The following is an 18,422-nucleotide window of genomic DNA, read 5'->3' on the forward strand; positions in this document are numbered from 1 at the left end:
CAACCCTTTCCATATGACTTATTTGGGAATATGGATGTTTTAAGGGGTCGATAATAGAGGAGTAGAGAAAAGATTTGCAGGGCCCTACTCCGATGTGCACATTAATATTCTGTGACAGCCAGACAAGGCAGTGCAGACTTCCTCCGAGAGACACCCACTCAAGTTCTGCATTTGTCCTTTACCAAGATGGCGGATTCTGAATCTAAGGAATCCATTTTGTTTCCTGTTTGGGCCTACTTAAAGCCACATGAAACTCTCGCTCATTGCTTGAGTATCTTGTCTAGCTATTAGCCTAGTTTCAGTCTCCAGCTCCTGAACATTCTTACCCAGACTGTTCTAATTCATCTTCGGTTTGTTTCCTACAACTCCTTGCTAACTTCAAGAACTTCTACTACCGCTTGCTGTTCCTGCTTGTGCTCCTTCGGCCATTGGTTTCCAGCAGTACTATGCCAGTATCTTAACACCTTGGTATTTCCCAGGTGATAATTACGGTACCTACACAGGCAATAATTCCATCATCTGTGCAAGGAAATCCTGAAAACATGATCTGTTGGTGGCTCTTGAGGACTGGAGTTGGGCAACACTGCCTTACATAATAAGTGCCTTCAGTAACAGCTTGCTAACAAAGATTAGGAAAAGAAAAAAATCAGTACTCATCACTAGTGTTGAGCGATACCTTCCGATATCAGGAAATATCGTATCGGATTGGATCGGGCCGATACCCAAAAAGTATCGGATATCGCCGATTCCGATACCGGAAACCAATGCAAGTCAATGGGACACAAATATCGGAATGAAAATAAACCCTTTCTTTCCTTGTAGGTTAATTCTACATGAAGTAAAACAACTAAGAATAATGTAGAATGACATGAAAAGCCGGCAATTCATCAGCGGCATTCACCGGTACCCGACAATTTACAACAGAAAGAATAGAGCTTCACACATAGATTAGATAGATAGAAACATGTCAGTCACATATATATGAAGTACAGTGACAGTGTTGCTTACTGTACTTGTCATTTAGTGTAAAGGATTTATTAAAAAAAATATTAGTGTTTTCGTGCACCGTCTCTTTAAAAAAGCCGGCCGGCAATTCAGCATCTGTACCCGACAATTTATAACAGACAGAATAGAGCTTCACACATAGATTAGATAGATAGAAACATGTCAGTCACATATATAAGAAGTACAGTGACAGTGTTGCTTACAGAACTTGTCATTTAGTGTAAAGGATTTATTTAAAAAAATAATAGTGTTTTCATGCACCGTCTCTTTAAGAAAGCCGGCCGGCAATTCAGCATCTGTACCCGACAATTTAGAATAGAAGGAATAGAGAATCACACATAGATTAGATAGATAGAAACATGTCAGTCACATATATATGAAGTACAGTGACAGTGTTGATTACTGTACTTGTCATTTAGTGTTAAAATAAAGGATTTATTTAAAAAAAAATTGGCGTGGGGTTCCCCTTAATTTTAGGCTCTAGCGGAGGTTAAGCAGACAGCTGGGGCAAATGTTTGAAGCCTGGGAAGGGGGTAATACCCACGGAGCTTCCCAGGCTACTAATATCAGCCCCCAGCTGAATACCTAGCCTTTACTAGCTATTAAAATGGGGGACCCCCCCAAAAAAATGACGTGGGGTCCCCCCTAATTTAATAGCTAGCACAGGCTAGGCAGACAGCTGGGGGCTGATATTAATAGCCCAGGAAGGGTGCCATGAATATTGGCCCCCTCCCAGGCTAGAAACACCAGCCGTCAGCCGCCCCAGAAATGGCGCATCCATAGGATGCGCCAATTCTGGCACTTAGCCTCGCTCTTCCACGCTGCCCTGGTGCGGTGGCAGGGGGTAATAGGGTTGGGGTTGATGTCAGCTTATAATGCCAGCTGACATCAAGCCCAGGTTAGTAATGGAGAGGCGTCTATAAGACACCCCCATTACTAACCCCATAGTCAAAGTTAAAAGAAAACACAAACACCCAGAATAAAGTCCTTTAATTGAAATAAAGACACAATTCTTTATTGTTCTAAATTAAACCATACTTACCATCACGCCCATTCCAGCTGAAGCCAACGATCTCCTGCAATAAAAGAAAAATAATAAAGCAACCTCATCCTTACCTTTCGATGGTTCCCAGGACAGCTCCAGCTCTGCTACATCGAGATGACAGGCTGGACCGCAGCAGAAAGCTGCCATCCAGCCTGTCATCCCGCAGACACTGAGAAGCGCAGGCATGCTTGCGCTCCTCAGTGTCTCTCTGTGACGTCATCCAGATGAGCCGAGTTCATGTCCAATGAACTCAGCTCACCTCATGCACGTCACTGACAGCGTGGGAAAATTCTCCTGCACTCAGCGCTTCAGCGTGAGAATTCTCCCACGCTGTCAGTGACATACATGAGGTGAGGTCATGTCCAATGAACTCAGCTCACCTCATGCACGTCACTGACAGCGTGGGAAAATTCTCACGCTGAAGTGCTGAGTGCAGGAGAATTTTCCCACGCTGTCAGTGACGTACATGAAGTGAGCGGAGTTCATTGGACATGACCTCGGCTCATCTGGATGCCGTCACAGCCAGACACTGAGGAGTGGAAGTATGCCTGCGCTTCTCAGTGTCTGCGGGATGACAGGATGGATGGCAGCGTTCTGCTGCGGTCCAGCCTGTCATCTCGATGTAGCAGAGCTGAAGCTGTCGTGGGAGCCATGGAAAGGTAAGGATGAGGTTGCTTTATTATTTTACTTTTATTGCAGGAGATCGTTGGCTTCAGCTGGAATGGGCGTGGTGGTAAGTATGGTTTAATTTAGAACAATAAAGAATTGTGTGTTTATTTCAATTAAAGGACTTTTTTCTGGGTGTTGTGTTTTTTTAAATACTTTACTAGAAATTCATGGTGGTCATGTCTAATATTGGCGTGACCCCATGAATTTTGGGCTTAGGGCCAGCTGATAATGCCAAGCTGGCCTTAACCCCTTTATTACCCAGTGAGCCACCGCACCAGGGCCCTGGATGAGTTGGGTACAGCGCCAGAAGATGGCGCTTCTATGAACGCGCCATTTTCTGGGGCGGCTGCGGACTGCAATTTGCAGCGGGGGTGGCCCAGAAAGCTTGGGTCTCCCTGCGCTGCGGATTCCAGCCCCCAGCTGCCTAGTTGTATCTGGCTGGGCACAAAAATAGGGCGAAGCCCCACGCATTTTTTTTTTAAATTATTTCATGAAATTCATGGAATAATTAAGAAAAAAAGGGCTTCCCTATATTGTTGTGTCCAACCAGGTACAAATAGGCAGCTGGTGGTTGGGGGCAGCCTGTTCCTGCCTGCTGTACCTGGCTGGACACAAATATAGGGCGAAGCCCCACGTCAATTTTTTTTAAAATAAGTCCTTTATTTTAACACTAAATGACATTTGAGGAGTTAATAAAGATGCAGTCCCTAAATTATTATTTATTTTTTAATTAATTTTTCCCAAAACTTTTGACGTGGGCTTCGCCATATTTTTGTATGCCAGCCAGGTACAGCATCCAGCTTCTATGAACGCGCCATTTTCCGGGGTGGCTGCGCACTGCAATTTTCAGCGGGGGGAGGGGGGGGGGCAGAAAGCTTGGGCCTCCCTGCGCTGCAGATTCCATCCCCCAGCTGCCTAGTTGTACCTGGCTGGACACAAAAATAGGGAGAAGCTTCACGTATTTTTTTTTTTTAATTATTTCATGAAATTCATGAAATAATTAAGAAAAAAAGGGCTTCCCTATATTGTTGTGTCCAACCAGGTACAAATAGGCAGCTGGTGGTTGGGGGCAGCCCGTTCCTGCCTGCTGTACCTGGCTGGACACAAATATAGTGCGAAGCCCCACGTCAATTTTTTTTAAATCATTTCAGGAAATTCATGAAATAATTTAAAAAAATTGATGTGGGGCTTCGCCCTATATTTGTGTCCAGTCAGGTACAGCAGGCAGGAACGGGCTGCCCCCAACCACCAGCTGCCTATTTGTACCTAGCCGGACACAACAATATAGGGAAGCCCTTTTTTTCTGAATTATTCCATGAATTTCATGAATTTAAAAAAAAAAAAACGTGGAGCTTCGCCCTATTTTTGTGTCCAGCCAGGTACAACTAGGCAGCTGGGGGCTGGAATCTGCAGCGCAGGGAGGCCCAAGCTTTCTGGGCCCCACCCGCTGCAAATTGCAGTCCGCAGCCGCCCCGGAAAATGGCGCGTTCATAGAAGCGCCATCTTCTGGCGCTGTACCCAACTCATCCAGGGCCCTGATGCGGTGGCTCACTGGGTAATAAAGGGGTTAAGGCCAGCTTGGCATTATCAGCTGGCCCTAAGCCCGAAATTCATGGGGTCACGCCAATATTAGACATGACCACCATGAATTTCTAGTAAAGTATTTAAAAAAAACACAAACACCCAGAAAAAAGTCCTTTAATTGAAATAAACACACAATTCTTTATTGTTCTAAATTAAACCATACTTACCATCACGCCCATTCCAGCTGAAGCCAACGATCTCCTGCAATAAAAGAAAAATAATAAAGCAACCTCATCCTTACCTTTCCATGGCTCCCACGACGGCTCCAGCTCTGCTACATCGAGATGACAGGCTGGACCGCAGCAGAACGCTGCCATCCAGCCTGTCATCCCGCAGACACTGAGAAGCGCAGGCATACTTCCACTCCTCAGTGTCTGGCTGTGACGGCATCCAGATGAGCCGACAATGAACTCGGCTCACCTCATGTACGTCACTGACAGCGTGGGAGAATTCTCCTGCACTCAGCGCTTCAGCGTGAGAATTTTCCCACGCTGTCAGTGACGTGCATGAGGTGAGGTCATGTCCCATGAACTCGGCGCACCTCATGCACGTCACTGACAGCGTGGGAGAATTCTCACGCTGAAGCGCTGAGTGCAGGAGAATTTTCCCACGCTGTCAGTGACGTGCATGAGGTGAGCTGAGTTCATTGGACATGACCTCGGCTCATCTGGATGACGTCACAGAAAGACACTGAGGAGCGCAAGCATGCCTGCGCTTCTCAGTGTCCGCGGGATGACAGGCTGGATGGCAGCGTTCTGCTGCGGTCCAGCCTGTCATCTCGATGTAGCAGAGCTGAAGCTGTCCTGGGAACCATGGAAAGGTAAGGATGAGGTTGCTTTATTATTTTACTTTTATTGCAGGAGATCGTTGGCTTCAGCTGGAATGGGTGTGGCGGTAAGTATGGTTTAATTTAGAACAATAAAGAATTGTGTCTTTATTTCAATTAAAGGACTTTTTTCTGGGTGTTTGTGTTTTTTTTAAATACTTTACTAGAAATTCATGGCGGTCATGTCTAATATTGGCGTGACCCCATGAATTTCGGGCTTAGGGCCAGCTGATAATGCCAAGCTGGCCTTAACCCCTTTATTACCCAGTGAGCCACCGCACCAGGGCCCTGGATGAGTTGGGTACAGCGCCAGAAGATGGCGCTTCTATGAACGCGCCATTTTCCGGGGCGGCTGCGGACTGCAATTTGCAGCGGGTGGGACCCAGAAAGCTTGGGTCTCCCTGCGCTGCAGATTCCAGCCCCCAGCTGCCTAGTTGTACCTGGCTGGACACAAAAATAGGGCGAAGCGCCACACATTTTTTTTTTTAATTATTTCATGAAATTCATGGAATAATTAAGAAAAAAAGGGCTTCCCTATATTGTTGTGTCCGGCTAGGTACAAATAGGCAGCTGGTGGTTGGGGGCAGCCCGTTCCTGCCTGCTGTACCTGGCTGGACACAATTATAGGGCGAAGCCCCACATAATTTTTTTTTAATTATTTCATGAATTTCCTGAAATAATTAAAAAAAAATTGACGTGGGGCTTCACACTATATTTGTGTCCAGCCAGGTACAGCAGGCAGGAACGGGCTGCCCCCAACCACCAGCTGCCTATTTGTACCTAGCCGGACACAACAATATAGGGAAGCCCTTTTTTTCTTAATTATTCCATGAATTTCATGAAATAATTAAAAAAAAAAAAACGTGGAGCTTCTCCCTATTTTTGTGTCCAGCCAGGTACAACTAGGCAGCTGGGGGATGGAATCTGCAGCGCAGGGAGGCCCAAGCTTTTTGCCCTCCCCCCCCCCGCTGAAAATTGCAGTCCGCGGCCGCCCCGGAAAATGGCGCGTTCATAGAAGCTGGATGCTGTACCTGGCTGGCATACAAAAATATGGCGAAGCCCACGTCAAAAGTTTTGGGAAAAATTTATTAAAAAATAAATAATAATTTAGGGACTGCATCTTTATTAAGTCCTCAAATGTCATTTAGTGTTAAAATAAAGGATTTATTTAAAAAAAAAATGGCGTGGGATCCCCCATAATTTTAGTCTCTAGCGGAGGTTAAGCAGACGGCTGGGGCAGATGTTTGAAGCCTGGGAAGGGGGTAAAACCCACGGAGCTTCCCAGGCTACTAATATCAGCCCCCAGCTGAATACCTAGCCTTTACTAGCTATTAAAATGGGGGACCCCCCAAAAAAAAATGACGTGGGGTCCCCTCTATTTTAATAGCTAGCAAAGGCTAGGCAGACAGCTGGGGGCTGATATTAATAGCTCAGGAAGGGTGCCATGAATATTGGCCCCCTCCCAGGCTAGAAACACCAGCCGTCAGCCGCCCCAGAAATGGCGCATCCATAGGATGCGCCAATTCTGGCACTTAGCCTCGCTCTTCCACGCTGCCCTGGTGCGGTGGCAGGGGGTAATAGTGGTGGGGTTCATGTCAGCGCCAGCTGCCATGAAGCCCAGGTTAGTAATGATGGCCGTCTATATGACACCCCCATTACTAACCTACAAAGTGTTAAAAAGAAAAAACACACTACACCCAGAAAAAAATAATTTATTTGAAATAAAACACCATTTTATTTAATTCTTAGTTTACTAAAAAAAAAATAGTTACCTGTCCACGTTCCTGCGCTGATCTCCCATACACAGCTGTCACATCTGGAGATGGTGACAGCTGTGCATGGCTGCTGTAAGCTCACGCTGCCGGGAACACGTCCGCTCCCGGCAGCGGGAGCCACTGACTGAGGTCACCGGAGTGCATTCAGGCAGCGCAGCTCCGGAGACCTCCTTTACGGCAGTGCTGTACCGTGGGAATTTCTCACGATACAGCAGTGCCGTAAAGGAGCTAACCGGAGCAGCGCTGCCTGAACTCCGGTGAACCCTTACGGCCCCGTCATTCTAGCGGCGGCAGCGGTTCAGAGCGGTCACATTCTATGTGGCTGCTCTGAACTGGAGATCTTCGTGGGACACTCGTGGACTACTACGGAGGGGTAAGGATAAGGTTGTGGTTTATTATTTTATATTTTATTACAGGAGATCGATGGCTTCGGGGAATTAGGTGTCTTGGTGAGTATAGGTGTAGTTTTTTATTTTTTACTTTATTTTAGGTGGCGATCGGCGGGGACAGGTAATGTATGAACTAATTTCTTTTAGGTAACCACTGGCCACCAATGACATGTATCTAACATTTATTGGGGACACAGTAGGGCAATTTAAATAGCAGGATCAGGCTGATGGGAACTACTGCTCCCATCGAGCTGATCCTGCTGGCAGGAGTGGACGGGGGACAGACATAGGCCGATGGGAGTAGTAGTGTCACATCGGCCTATGTCTGCCCGCACACACACCCGCACACACACCCGCACACACACACCCCGCACACACACCCGCACACACACCCCGCACACACACACACCCCACACACACTAATCATGACGGGTCCGGGAGGTGAGGCTGACCTGTGCGGCCGTGGGAAAGTTGATGTGAGTTCATGCAGTCAAGCATGAACTCACATGAACCCTCTGAGGGCACCGCGGCTACTTCAAATGAACAGCTGATCGGCATCACCTGATACCTCAGCTGTTCATTTGAAATAACCGGCGGGAAAGCGCAGCACAGAACGGGAAAGCCGGCGGTGAAGTCTTTTCACTGCCGGCTTCCCCGCCCGGGTCCTTCGCTCCTTGGTGCTGCGCTCCCCGCCCGGTCCTAATTTACGATCGGGATGGGAGGTGGCGAGGGGAGCGGAGGATCGGGGTGGGAGGCTGCGGGGAAGCAGTATGGGGCTGCGTGATTGTTTAAAAGCCGGCGGCTTTTTACCGCGCGCCGGCTTTTAAACAATCAGGAGAATTCTCCCACGCTGGGATGGCATTCTGATGACAAGCTGGATCGCAGCTGAGCGCTGCCATCCAGCTTGTCATCCTTCAGAGACACTGCAGAGCGCAGGCATTAGGGGAACTTCCGATTCCGGTATTCGATATTATAAAAGTATCGGAATTAAGTATCGGAATTCCGATACAGTGAATATCGGCCGATACCCGATATTTCAGTATCGGAATGCTCAACACTACTCATCACCCAGAAGAAGATGGTGAAGTTTTGCAGTTGTTCGGTTCTCATTAATATTCTTTTTAAAAGGAATCTGTCACCAGGTTTTTGCCACACCATCTGAAATCAGCTTTATCTAGGGGCAGAGACCCTGAATCCAGTGATGTTTTGCTTGCTGTAGTTTTGCTGCAGATCTAGTAGTTCTCTGAATGTTGAGCTCTGTCTTATCTCAACACAGGAATGTTTTTTTAAGACCAGTTATAAAATTTATTTTTATTCCTAGATCTAATAATTTAAATGTACATTGTTCATAGGAAAGCCCCTTTAAGTACTTGTTGTGTAAAGTAATAAATCAGAAACAAAACAGTTCAAGTAATTTTTCATGTAATTAGATGTTTTATACCATTTCAGGCTGATGAGACATGCAAATGCAATGGTTGGAAGAACCCCAATCCTCCTCCCACACCACCCAGAATGGATTTTCAGCAGACAGTTGTGAGTCTCACTGAGCCCTGTCGTAGTTGTTCTCACACTCTTGGTAAGAAAAATTATTTATTATATATTAGAAATACAATTAGTATTGGAGCACCTTCCCATTTGTTTTATTTGTTAGGCCATGGGACCCAACCTTTGGCTCAGAAGCCACTTGTGGCTCACGGGCCCATGATGTTTGGCTCGCGGCTGTCTACCAGCTTGGTGCATTAGCACAAAGTCTAGCCAACTGCTATGAAGAGCAGGTCTCGAGATGGTAATTTTTGTGAGTAGACCAAAACAGAAGAGCACTTGTGGATGTGCATATACTGGAAAACGGGGGGATTAATATGGTAATCTGGATATAGTATGATAGTTTTCGTTACAGGTATGTTGAAGCTGGATGAAAGTAGTTTGGTGGGAGTTCTTCATGCGAGAATTCCAAATAGGGGTAAAGTGGGAATCCCTGAGTGTAAGTAAACTGCCTATAAGGGAGGGCGGCACAATGTGCTTTCTGTGGGTAGTGGGAGGCTCTGGTGACACCTCTTTGGGGGCAGGAGGGCAAGTATGCTTACAACTATTTCTCAAAACTGAATTTCAAAGTAAGAAAGTTTGGGGACTACTTACTGCCTTAGGCTTTTCCACTGTAAAAATAATAAAATAAGCCGTAGTCATCCACTTCTACACCGCTTTCTTTGGGTCTTTGTTGACAAGTTGTAGTGTTGACATCAAGAGTACAGTTCACATTACCACTGCAGCCAATCACTTGGCACAGTGGTGATGTGGTCGGCATGAGACCGCTGAACCCAGTCATGTGCATTGTAGTTGTGACGTCACTGCTACAGCCCATCAACAAGGATCAGGGGCAGCACTGGACCTGCCTATGGAATACAAAACAAATATTGGAAAACCCCTTTAATGGTGTGATTGATGGGATATTATGAAGGTTTGAACCTGTTAACTAAGATGAATAAACTAATTTGAGCCCAGACAGTTTTAAGACGTAAGAAAGTGAATGTAGCATGTAGGCTTAAGTTGGTCATACACTTAAGGGATCCTTACACATTAGATTAAACAGGTTTTCCACTACTAATTTCTCCCCATCTCATATGTCCCAACTCTTCTAACAATCAATTTTCTACTATACTCCTATTACATGCCCTTCCCCTGTAAGCTCATCTCTGTGTGGGTCATCTAGTCTTCTGTTGTGATTCTGGCTCTGCTTCTTCCGGTCAGGAAACCGGAATTGGATGTACTGAGTAGTGCACCTCATTGCTGGGGGCGGGGCTACCTCTGTGAGTGACAGCTGTCTAAGCACGCATGCTCAGATCAGACTTCACTCTCCTCCTCTGCCTGGATCCTGCTGATGCTTTGGAGTGCCATGCCTTTAGCTAACAAGCACTGCGATATGCTGCTTGTTTTGAGGAAGCAAATCACAGGGCTTGTCAGCTGAAGGGATGGCGTTTCAAAGCTTCGGCAGAGTCTGTCTGGTGCATGACTGAGCTGAGATCAGACTTCACTCTCCTCCTCTGCATGGATGCTGTCGAAGCTTTGAAGTGCCGTCCCTTCAGCTGACAAGCCCTGTAATATGCTTTCTAATAGCAAGCAGCACATTGCAATGCTTGTCAGCTGAAGGCATGGCACTCCAAAGCATCGGATTGAAATTATAACAAAAGTTTAGTTACTTTTTTAGCATAATTGTAAAACAATGGTTAGCTGAAATGGTCAAAATTAGCCATTTTGGCTGACTTTTGTCTCTTGTGTGAGGACAGTATTGGGCAACACAATTATCAGACAATTTGGATTTTTAATGATATATTTTATTATTGAACAACTACAGTGCTGTCAGTTAATTAATAAACCTGAAACCTGAATATTTTAGAAAGTAAAAGTGAGGAGAATATCTATGTGTTCAGAATTATTAGGCAACTAATGCAACTAGAGCTCAACGAACCTCATCCTACGTGCATAACCCCCAGCCTCTTCTGAAGAGTAGGCGCCTGCCTATGTCAGTCATGAATAGCGTCACAATCTAATGACATTGCAGGGCCTACTAATGAGAAGAGGCACTGGGGACGCCACAGGTAGTGGAGGTTCATAGTGCTCCGGTCTAGGAGCCACGGACTACCAACATGGCTACTGGACCTGCGTCCTGCTTATCTTTTTGCTGAACTCTAATAGGCAGTTTATATTTATCCCGATATTCCAACATTAATCTTACCCTACTAAACCTTACTGTCTTTCAGCATCACATGTTTCCCATTTGGAGAATGTCTCAGAAGAGGAAATTAATAGACTTCTGGGGATTGCACTAGATGTGGAATATTTGTTCACTTGTGTCCACAAGGAAGAAGATGCTGATACCAAACAAGTCTATTTCTATCTCTTTAAGGTACTGTGAGACATCCAAAATACAATGTTATTAAATGGACTGTTCAACTTCGGGGGATTTTTATTTTTGCTAAAATGCATATATTTGGGACTAAAAGTTATTGGGTTTCATTAAAAAGTTTGCACTAATTGACTTTTCCAGGCTTTGTTTCCTGCACATTCAACTTTGATGTGGTCTGTGGTCATAAATCAGCTGAGAGGCGCCCATTAAAGAGTTACAAACTCTCCTGACAGACCGTTAGAACAAGCTACCGATTGATTCTAAGCCAACAATAAGCCAATGGCAAAAATGATTAAAAAAAGTGTCCCCTTTAAAGATGCTTTTACACAGATTAGTATTTGGCTGCCGTATATCTTGATCTAGACTGGACTTTTTGCTGACTTATGTAATGTCTACAAATTTACCAAATTCTTATATATTTGTAAATAAAGGCATATGTGTGTTACATGGGAATTATATTTTCCATCTATTAATATATGAACTTTTTATCATTGTGGTATAAGAACAATGTTAAAAGTATATTCCCTTTATTAAAAGTTATCACATATCCAAACGATAAGTGATAATTTGCATCTGACTGTTGATCCCAAGAAGAGGGCTGTGAAATACCTCTCCTGAATGGAGTGGTGGTTGAGCATGCGCGCCACCACTCCATTCATTGCGTATGGGACTCCGGGAAATCGATGAGTACAGCAGTTTGCTTTTTCTGACAGTCCCATGGAAGATGAATGGAATAGTGGTGCTCAGCCACCACTTCATTCAGATCGGACATTTCAAAGCCATTTTTTAGGGATCGGTGGGGGTCCAAATGGTAGGACACCTGCCAATTCACAAGTTATCACCCTTTGGATAGGAGAAAACTTTTAATGAAGGGAATAACTTTTTCATTTTACTTTATAATTCAATGATCTCAGTCATTTATTGGTTTTTACTATTATTTTTTTGGTATTACTTTGTTATTTCACAGTGATAAGCAATTCCATTATCGGCAGCTAACCTCATAATATAATGCGGATAATGCCTCCGGGACAGATGGATAGTTCTGCAGGACTTTATTTAACATTTTACCTTTCATTTTCAGCTTTTAAGAAAATGTATTCTGCAAATGGGTAAACCCTTAGTGGAAGGATCGTTGGAAAGCCCACCATTCGAGAAGCCGAGTATTGAACAGGTAAGAACTTTTATACGGGTTCTTCAGAAAAGCAGCTTCCATAAGTGCCTACTCAGGAATGACCTCCTCATCTGAAATATGTTTTTGCCTGAAATCTTTTTATATGGACTGTCCTTTTGGGCAGATTCACAATTTCCTGTTTAATTGATTGGATTTAATTTGCTCAATCCTTTTTTTCTTGTGAAAATAAGCAGCCACCATCTAATATAAATACATATCTTTGGCTTACAGCGACATACTGGATATTCATCCTGGCTCCTACCTTCTGCATATGAGCAAGAATAAATGTATTTTCTTGTTGTAAGGCCATACACCTATACACCTATACGCTTGTTCAGCCAACAGTTAGCTCTACTGACCCGACAAATACACAACCACGTTGCGTTCAGCCAGGAGTGCTTGTATTCTGAATGTTTGCGTCTTGCCTTCCCCTTAGATGGAAAGAATTGATCATATTGAACTTGAATTTACTGTTCCTTTTTTCTCCTGCCATTAAGGATGAATTGGGAGGCCCGACTCAGATTAATCTAATGTGTATAGTCAGTTTAAAGGGGTTGTCCATTATTGTGATATTGATGACCTATACTATTGGATCTCTGAGGTGTCCGATGCCCTGCACCCCAACTAATGAGCTGATACCAGCTTCATCACTGGTCGGGATGCATCTTCATCAGTGGTTTGATGAAGCAATGTACATAGGGGAATACTATCGCTGTTTTGTGGCCACTGCTGGGTTTTCTATTCAAATTAATAGGAACTTATCTGTAGCCCCCCTGAAAAGCCACTAAGCAATATTGTTCTGCTCTGTATATTACTTATATGCGCTCACTTATAACAACTGATTAATGGGGGTGCTGGGTGTCAGATCTCCAAACATCCAATAGTATAGATCAACATCAATATTGTGATAATGGACAACTCCTTTAATTCAGCAAGTTATGGTGGCCATACATTCTCCATTAGATGTCATCATCACCTGTTTTTTCAAGCCTGATGAAGAGCTGCTAATTACAAGCGACATAACCTATAATGTAACTAATGTATTTTAAGATCAGCATCCTTTGGAAATTAACCTAGTGATCATAGGCTTGCAAGAGACGCATATCACAAATGACTTCATTCCTATGTTGCATAGTTCCTGGATTAGTTATAGCCTCTACTCTGTGTATTCCAATTACTCAAGGGGAGTTAGCCCTTTGGTACATAAAAGTATCCCCTTTAAGCATACAGACTCCTTTAAAGATGACAAGGGGAGGTTTGTTGGGGTAAGGTGTACAATAGCCCATTTTGAGTGTATCATTGTAGTGATACAGTCATGACCATCAGTCATATGTCTTCTTTGTTAGGAAATTTGATAACGAAGTCTACCGGTCCAACATCATAGACAAAAACAGGTCACCCACCCTTCGAGAGGTAGCAAGGAGAACATAGTTACATCAGAAGTACTAAAAAGTGACTGTATATACAGTCAAGGCCAAAAGTGTTGTCACCCTTGAAATTGTTCCAAAAAATTAAGTATTTCTCACAGAAAATTATTGCAATTACACATGTTTTGTTATACACATGTTTATTTCCTTTGTGTGTATTGGAGCAACACAAAACAAACAGTGAAAAAAAGGCAAACTAGACATAATTTCACACAAAACCTCCAAAATGGACCAGACAAAATTGTTGTCACCTTTCAAAAAATGTGGGTAAATAACTTTGTTTCAAGCATGTGATGCTCATTCAAACTTACCTGTGGCAAGTAACAGGTGTAGGCAATAAGAAAATCACATCTGAAACCAGATACAAAGAGGAGAGGTTCACTCAATCTTTTCATTGTGTGTCTGTGTGTTCCACACTAAGCATGGAGAACAGTAAGAGGAGAAGAGAACTGTCTGAGGACTTCAGAACCAAAATAGTTGAAAAATATCAACAAATATCAACAATCTCAAGGTTACAAGTCCATCTCCAGAGATCTTGATATTTCTTTGTCCACGTTGTGCAATATAATCAAGAAGTTTACAACCCAAGGCACTGTAGCTAGTCTCCCCCAATCAAGTTCCAAAGAAATTCAAACTGTCCTGCAGGCTCATGTTGCATCAGTGTCATCAAAAACTATTTGTCAACATTTGAATGAAATGAAACGTTATGGCAGGAGACCCAGGAGAACCCCACACAGAGATATAAAAAAGCTAGACTGCAATGTGCCAAAATGTATGTGAGTAAGCCAAAATCCTTCTGGGAAGGCATATTGTGGACAGATGAGACCAAGATAGAGCTTTTTGGTAAAGCACATCATTCTACTGTTTACTGAAAATGGAATGAGGCCTACAAAGAAAATAACACAGTACCTACAGTCAAATATGGTGGGGGTTCAAAGATGTTTTTTTTTTCCTGTTGACTGTGTGCAAGGCATCATGAAATCTGAAGATTACCAAAGGATTTTGGGTCACTTTGTAGTGCCCAGTGTCAGAAAACTGGGTTTGCATCCTAGGTGATAGGTCTTACAGCAGGACAATGACCCCAAACACACTTCAAGAAGCCCCTAAAAACGGATGGAAACAAAGCGCTGGAGAGTTCTGAAGTGGCCAGAATGAGTCTGGCTCTAAATCCCATTGAACACCTGTGGAAAGATCTTAAAATTGTTGTTGGGGGAAGGTGCCTTCACATATGAGAGACCTGGAGCAGTTGCAAAAGAAGAGTGGTCCAAAATTCCAATTGAGAGGTGTAAGGAGCTTATTGATTGTTATAGGAAGAGATTGATTGCAGTTATTTATTCCAAAGGGTGTGCAACTAAATATTAAGTTGAGGTGCCAACAATTTTATCTGGCCCATTTTTTGGATTTTGTGTGAAATTATGTCCAATTTGCCTTTTTTATCTGTTTTTTATGTTGTTACAATACATACAAAGGAAATAAACCTGTGTATAACAAAACGTGTAATTGCAAAAATTTTCTAGGAAAAATTCTTCATTTTCTGGAACAATTTCAAGGGTGCCAGAAAGTTAGTCTCGGAAGTGTTTGGCCTCCAAGTTCCACTTAATCCCAAGACATGTATTCTGGGCCTTGTGGGGGATGAGGTAGGTTGGGCTCCAACTCAACTGGCTATAAACAAAATATTCTACCAAGTCAGGAAGTCTAAGAAAGCAAAAGCAATGAACTGGAATGTAAGTTGGTGTGCATGCAGCATGTACCATATTTTTCGGACTATAAGACCATAAGACGCACCTAGAAAAATAGAAAAAAAAATTAATCAAAAAATGTGGTCACGATGCACTGCAAGGGGTCTGTTGCTGACACTGGTATTGGGGTAATGTCCCACAATTCTGTTAATATCCCCCATCCTGGTATATATGCCCCCCCCCTTACTTTTATACGTGGCTCCCATCCTGGTATGCATGGCACCCCTCATCCCAATCCTGGCATGCATGGCACCTCAATCCCCCATCCTGGTATGCATGGCACCTCTCATCCCCATCCTGGTATGCATGGCACCCCTGATCCCCATCCTGGTATGCATGGCACCCCTGATCTCCATCCTGGTATGCATGGCACCCCTCCATCCTGGTATGCATGGCACCCCTCCATCCGCGTATGCATGGCACCCCTCTTCCTGGTATGCATGCCACCCCTCATCCTGGTATGCATGGTGCCCCTCCATCCTGGTATGCATGGCACCCCTGATCTCCATCCTAGTATGCAAGGCTCCCCTCCATCCTGCTATGCATGGCACCCCTGATCTCCATCCTGGTATGCATGGCACCCCTCATCCTTATCCTGGTATGCATGGCATCCCACAACCTTATCCTGGTATGCAGTTCACCTCTCATCCTTATCCTGGTATGCATGGCACCCCTCATCCTTATCCTGGTATGCATGGCATCCCACATCCTTATCCTGGTATGCATGGCATCCCACATCCTTATCCTGGTATGCATGGCACCCCTCATCCCCATCCTGGTATTTGTGGCACCCCTCCATCCTGGTATACATGATACCCCTGATCTCCATCCTGGTATGCATGGCACCCCTCATCCCAATCCTGGCATGCATGGCACCTCAATCCCCCATCCTGGTATGCATGGCACCTCTCATCCCCATCCTGGTATACATGGCACCCCTCATCCTTATCCTGGCATGCATGGCACCCCTCATCCTTATCCTGGTGTGCATGGCACCCCTCATCCTTATCCTGGTATGCATGGCACCTCTCATCCTTATCCTGGTATGCATGACACCCCTCATCCTTATCCTGGTATGCATGGCATCCCACATCCTTATCCTGGTATGCATGGCATCCCACATCCTTATCCTGGTATGCATGGCATCCCACATCCTTATCCTGGTATGCATGGCACCCCTCATCCTTTTCCTGGTATGCTTGGCACCTCTAATCCCCATCACGCTGCACATAAAAAAAAATAAACACTTCTACTCAACTTTCTTCTCTGAGCGCCAGCACTGCGTCCTCCTCTGCAACCAGGACTGATCTCACCATGTGAGCCGCGCATGACGTCACTCCCATGGGCGTGGAGAGGGGTGAATATTCATGCCCTTTAATAGCGGGCACACGCGATCGCCCTGCCACAGCAGGAGCCACGCTGTGGCTACACTGTGTGCCGACTATTAAGGTGAGTGAATATTCAGTGCTCTTTAATCGCTTTTCTTTAGTAGCGGGGACAGTGTAGACTGCCTCTTGTGCCCCGCTACTCCGCCGCCACCGCTCCCCCCACAGTATATTTTTATATATATAAATGTATATATATATATCCCCACATCCGGACTATAAGACGCACCCCCCACTTTTCTCCAAAATTTTGTAGGAAAAAAGTGCATCCAAAAAATACGGTAAGTGCATGTTCACACTGGCCACTAAACAGACAATACGCAAGAGAAAAAAAAAAAGAGCAAATACCCTGCAGTAAATAAATAAATAGCAATAGTGCATGAAAATAATATAGGGTATTTGGTTAACATATTTTTTGGTAAAAAAAACGTAAAAGCCATCCCACCGCGTCATGGTGACCCTATTCAGGACGGTCCTAATCTCTAGCATTGAAACCTTACCATGTGTCTAATGACATATGTGTGAATAAGGGTTGAGAAAGTCCGAAGCCCCGACTAATGGATACGAAGCAGTGGGGTGCTTTTATAGCTAAGCATCGGTTGCCAAATAATCCTCCGTTGATAGACAAAATAACCCAGTGTTTGCATCACACAAAACTCATGGAAAAAAAGGTATATATTAAAAGGGGAGCAACGGCTAAATTTGGTAAACAACGGGATAACTGGATTAGATGCCCTGTGGTGGTATCTGAGGAGTTGGGATGTAATTTTCAATTTACTAATACTGTAATATTAATTGGTTACATTTTTTAATGTGCACCAGAAAGGGAGGGAAAGTTTGTTGGGACTGTGGGAGGGGTGGTGGGAGGCAGGTGTAGGGGTTAAACTTGTGCTTTTTGGGAAAATGTAAATGCTTATGCAAATTATGTATATACGAGATGTATAATGATCATATTTTTTCTAAATGCTTGTTGTTACTCTTGATGAATGTTTACATAAATGTTTCTTGATTTTAAAAAAAAAGATCAGTGTCCTTTGGACATCTGTGACTTAAATTTACATAAAAGAAAAAAAAAGGTTTTGGTACCGTGTTACTAGCCAGTTGCAAAAAAGATAGATGGTTCTCAGTGGGAGAAACAAAATAATAATGTTGTAGTTAAGATACCTTTTAATGGCTAACAAAAATAAAATAAGTGATGTTTTAAAGCAAATTTTCGAGACTACTTAGGTCTCTTCATCAGGCATGATATAACAAAGTATCTAAAGAAACAAAACTATATATGCACAAAAAGACCAGAGACATGACATAATAAATGGACTTTTAAGAAACAAACAGACTGAGTTCAGAGAATGAATCCTTCATTAGCTTAGATAAGTGGTGTGAAAGTTTTATTGTCCCAGACCTGATGCTCTCACTGTCTCCGGAGCAGATTCTTCAGAATTTGTATTAAGTCGTAAACCCTTGTGATTGATACGCTCCACACAGGACTAAATCTAAGACTGTCAT

The 18,422-nt window shown here is 44.0% G+C and overlaps 1 protein-coding gene across 1 annotated transcript in view; it reads left to right on the forward strand.

Annotated features, from left to right (window-relative positions):
• The window catches only part of KAT2B (lysine acetyltransferase 2B), a 123,597-nt gene that overhangs the window by 45,005 nt on the left and 60,170 nt on the right, over positions 1 to 18,422 (forward strand). The window contains exons 2-4 of the mRNA XM_073677962.1: positions 8,743 to 8,869; positions 11,049 to 11,194; positions 12,276 to 12,365. Of these exons, the coding sequence (XP_073534063.1) occupies positions 8,743 to 8,869; positions 11,049 to 11,194; positions 12,276 to 12,365 (363 nt within the window). The remainder of the gene's footprint in view (positions 1 to 8,742; positions 8,870 to 11,048; positions 11,195 to 12,275; positions 12,366 to 18,422) is intronic.

The sequence above is a fragment of the Phyllobates terribilis genome, unplaced genomic scaffold (assembly GCF_046119375.1).
Source record: "Phyllobates terribilis strain yellow unplaced genomic scaffold, ASM4611937v1 Scaffold_4__5_contigs__length_816908805, whole genome shotgun sequence".
Lineage (NCBI taxonomy): Eukaryota > Metazoa > Chordata > Amphibia > Anura > Dendrobatidae > Phyllobates > Phyllobates terribilis.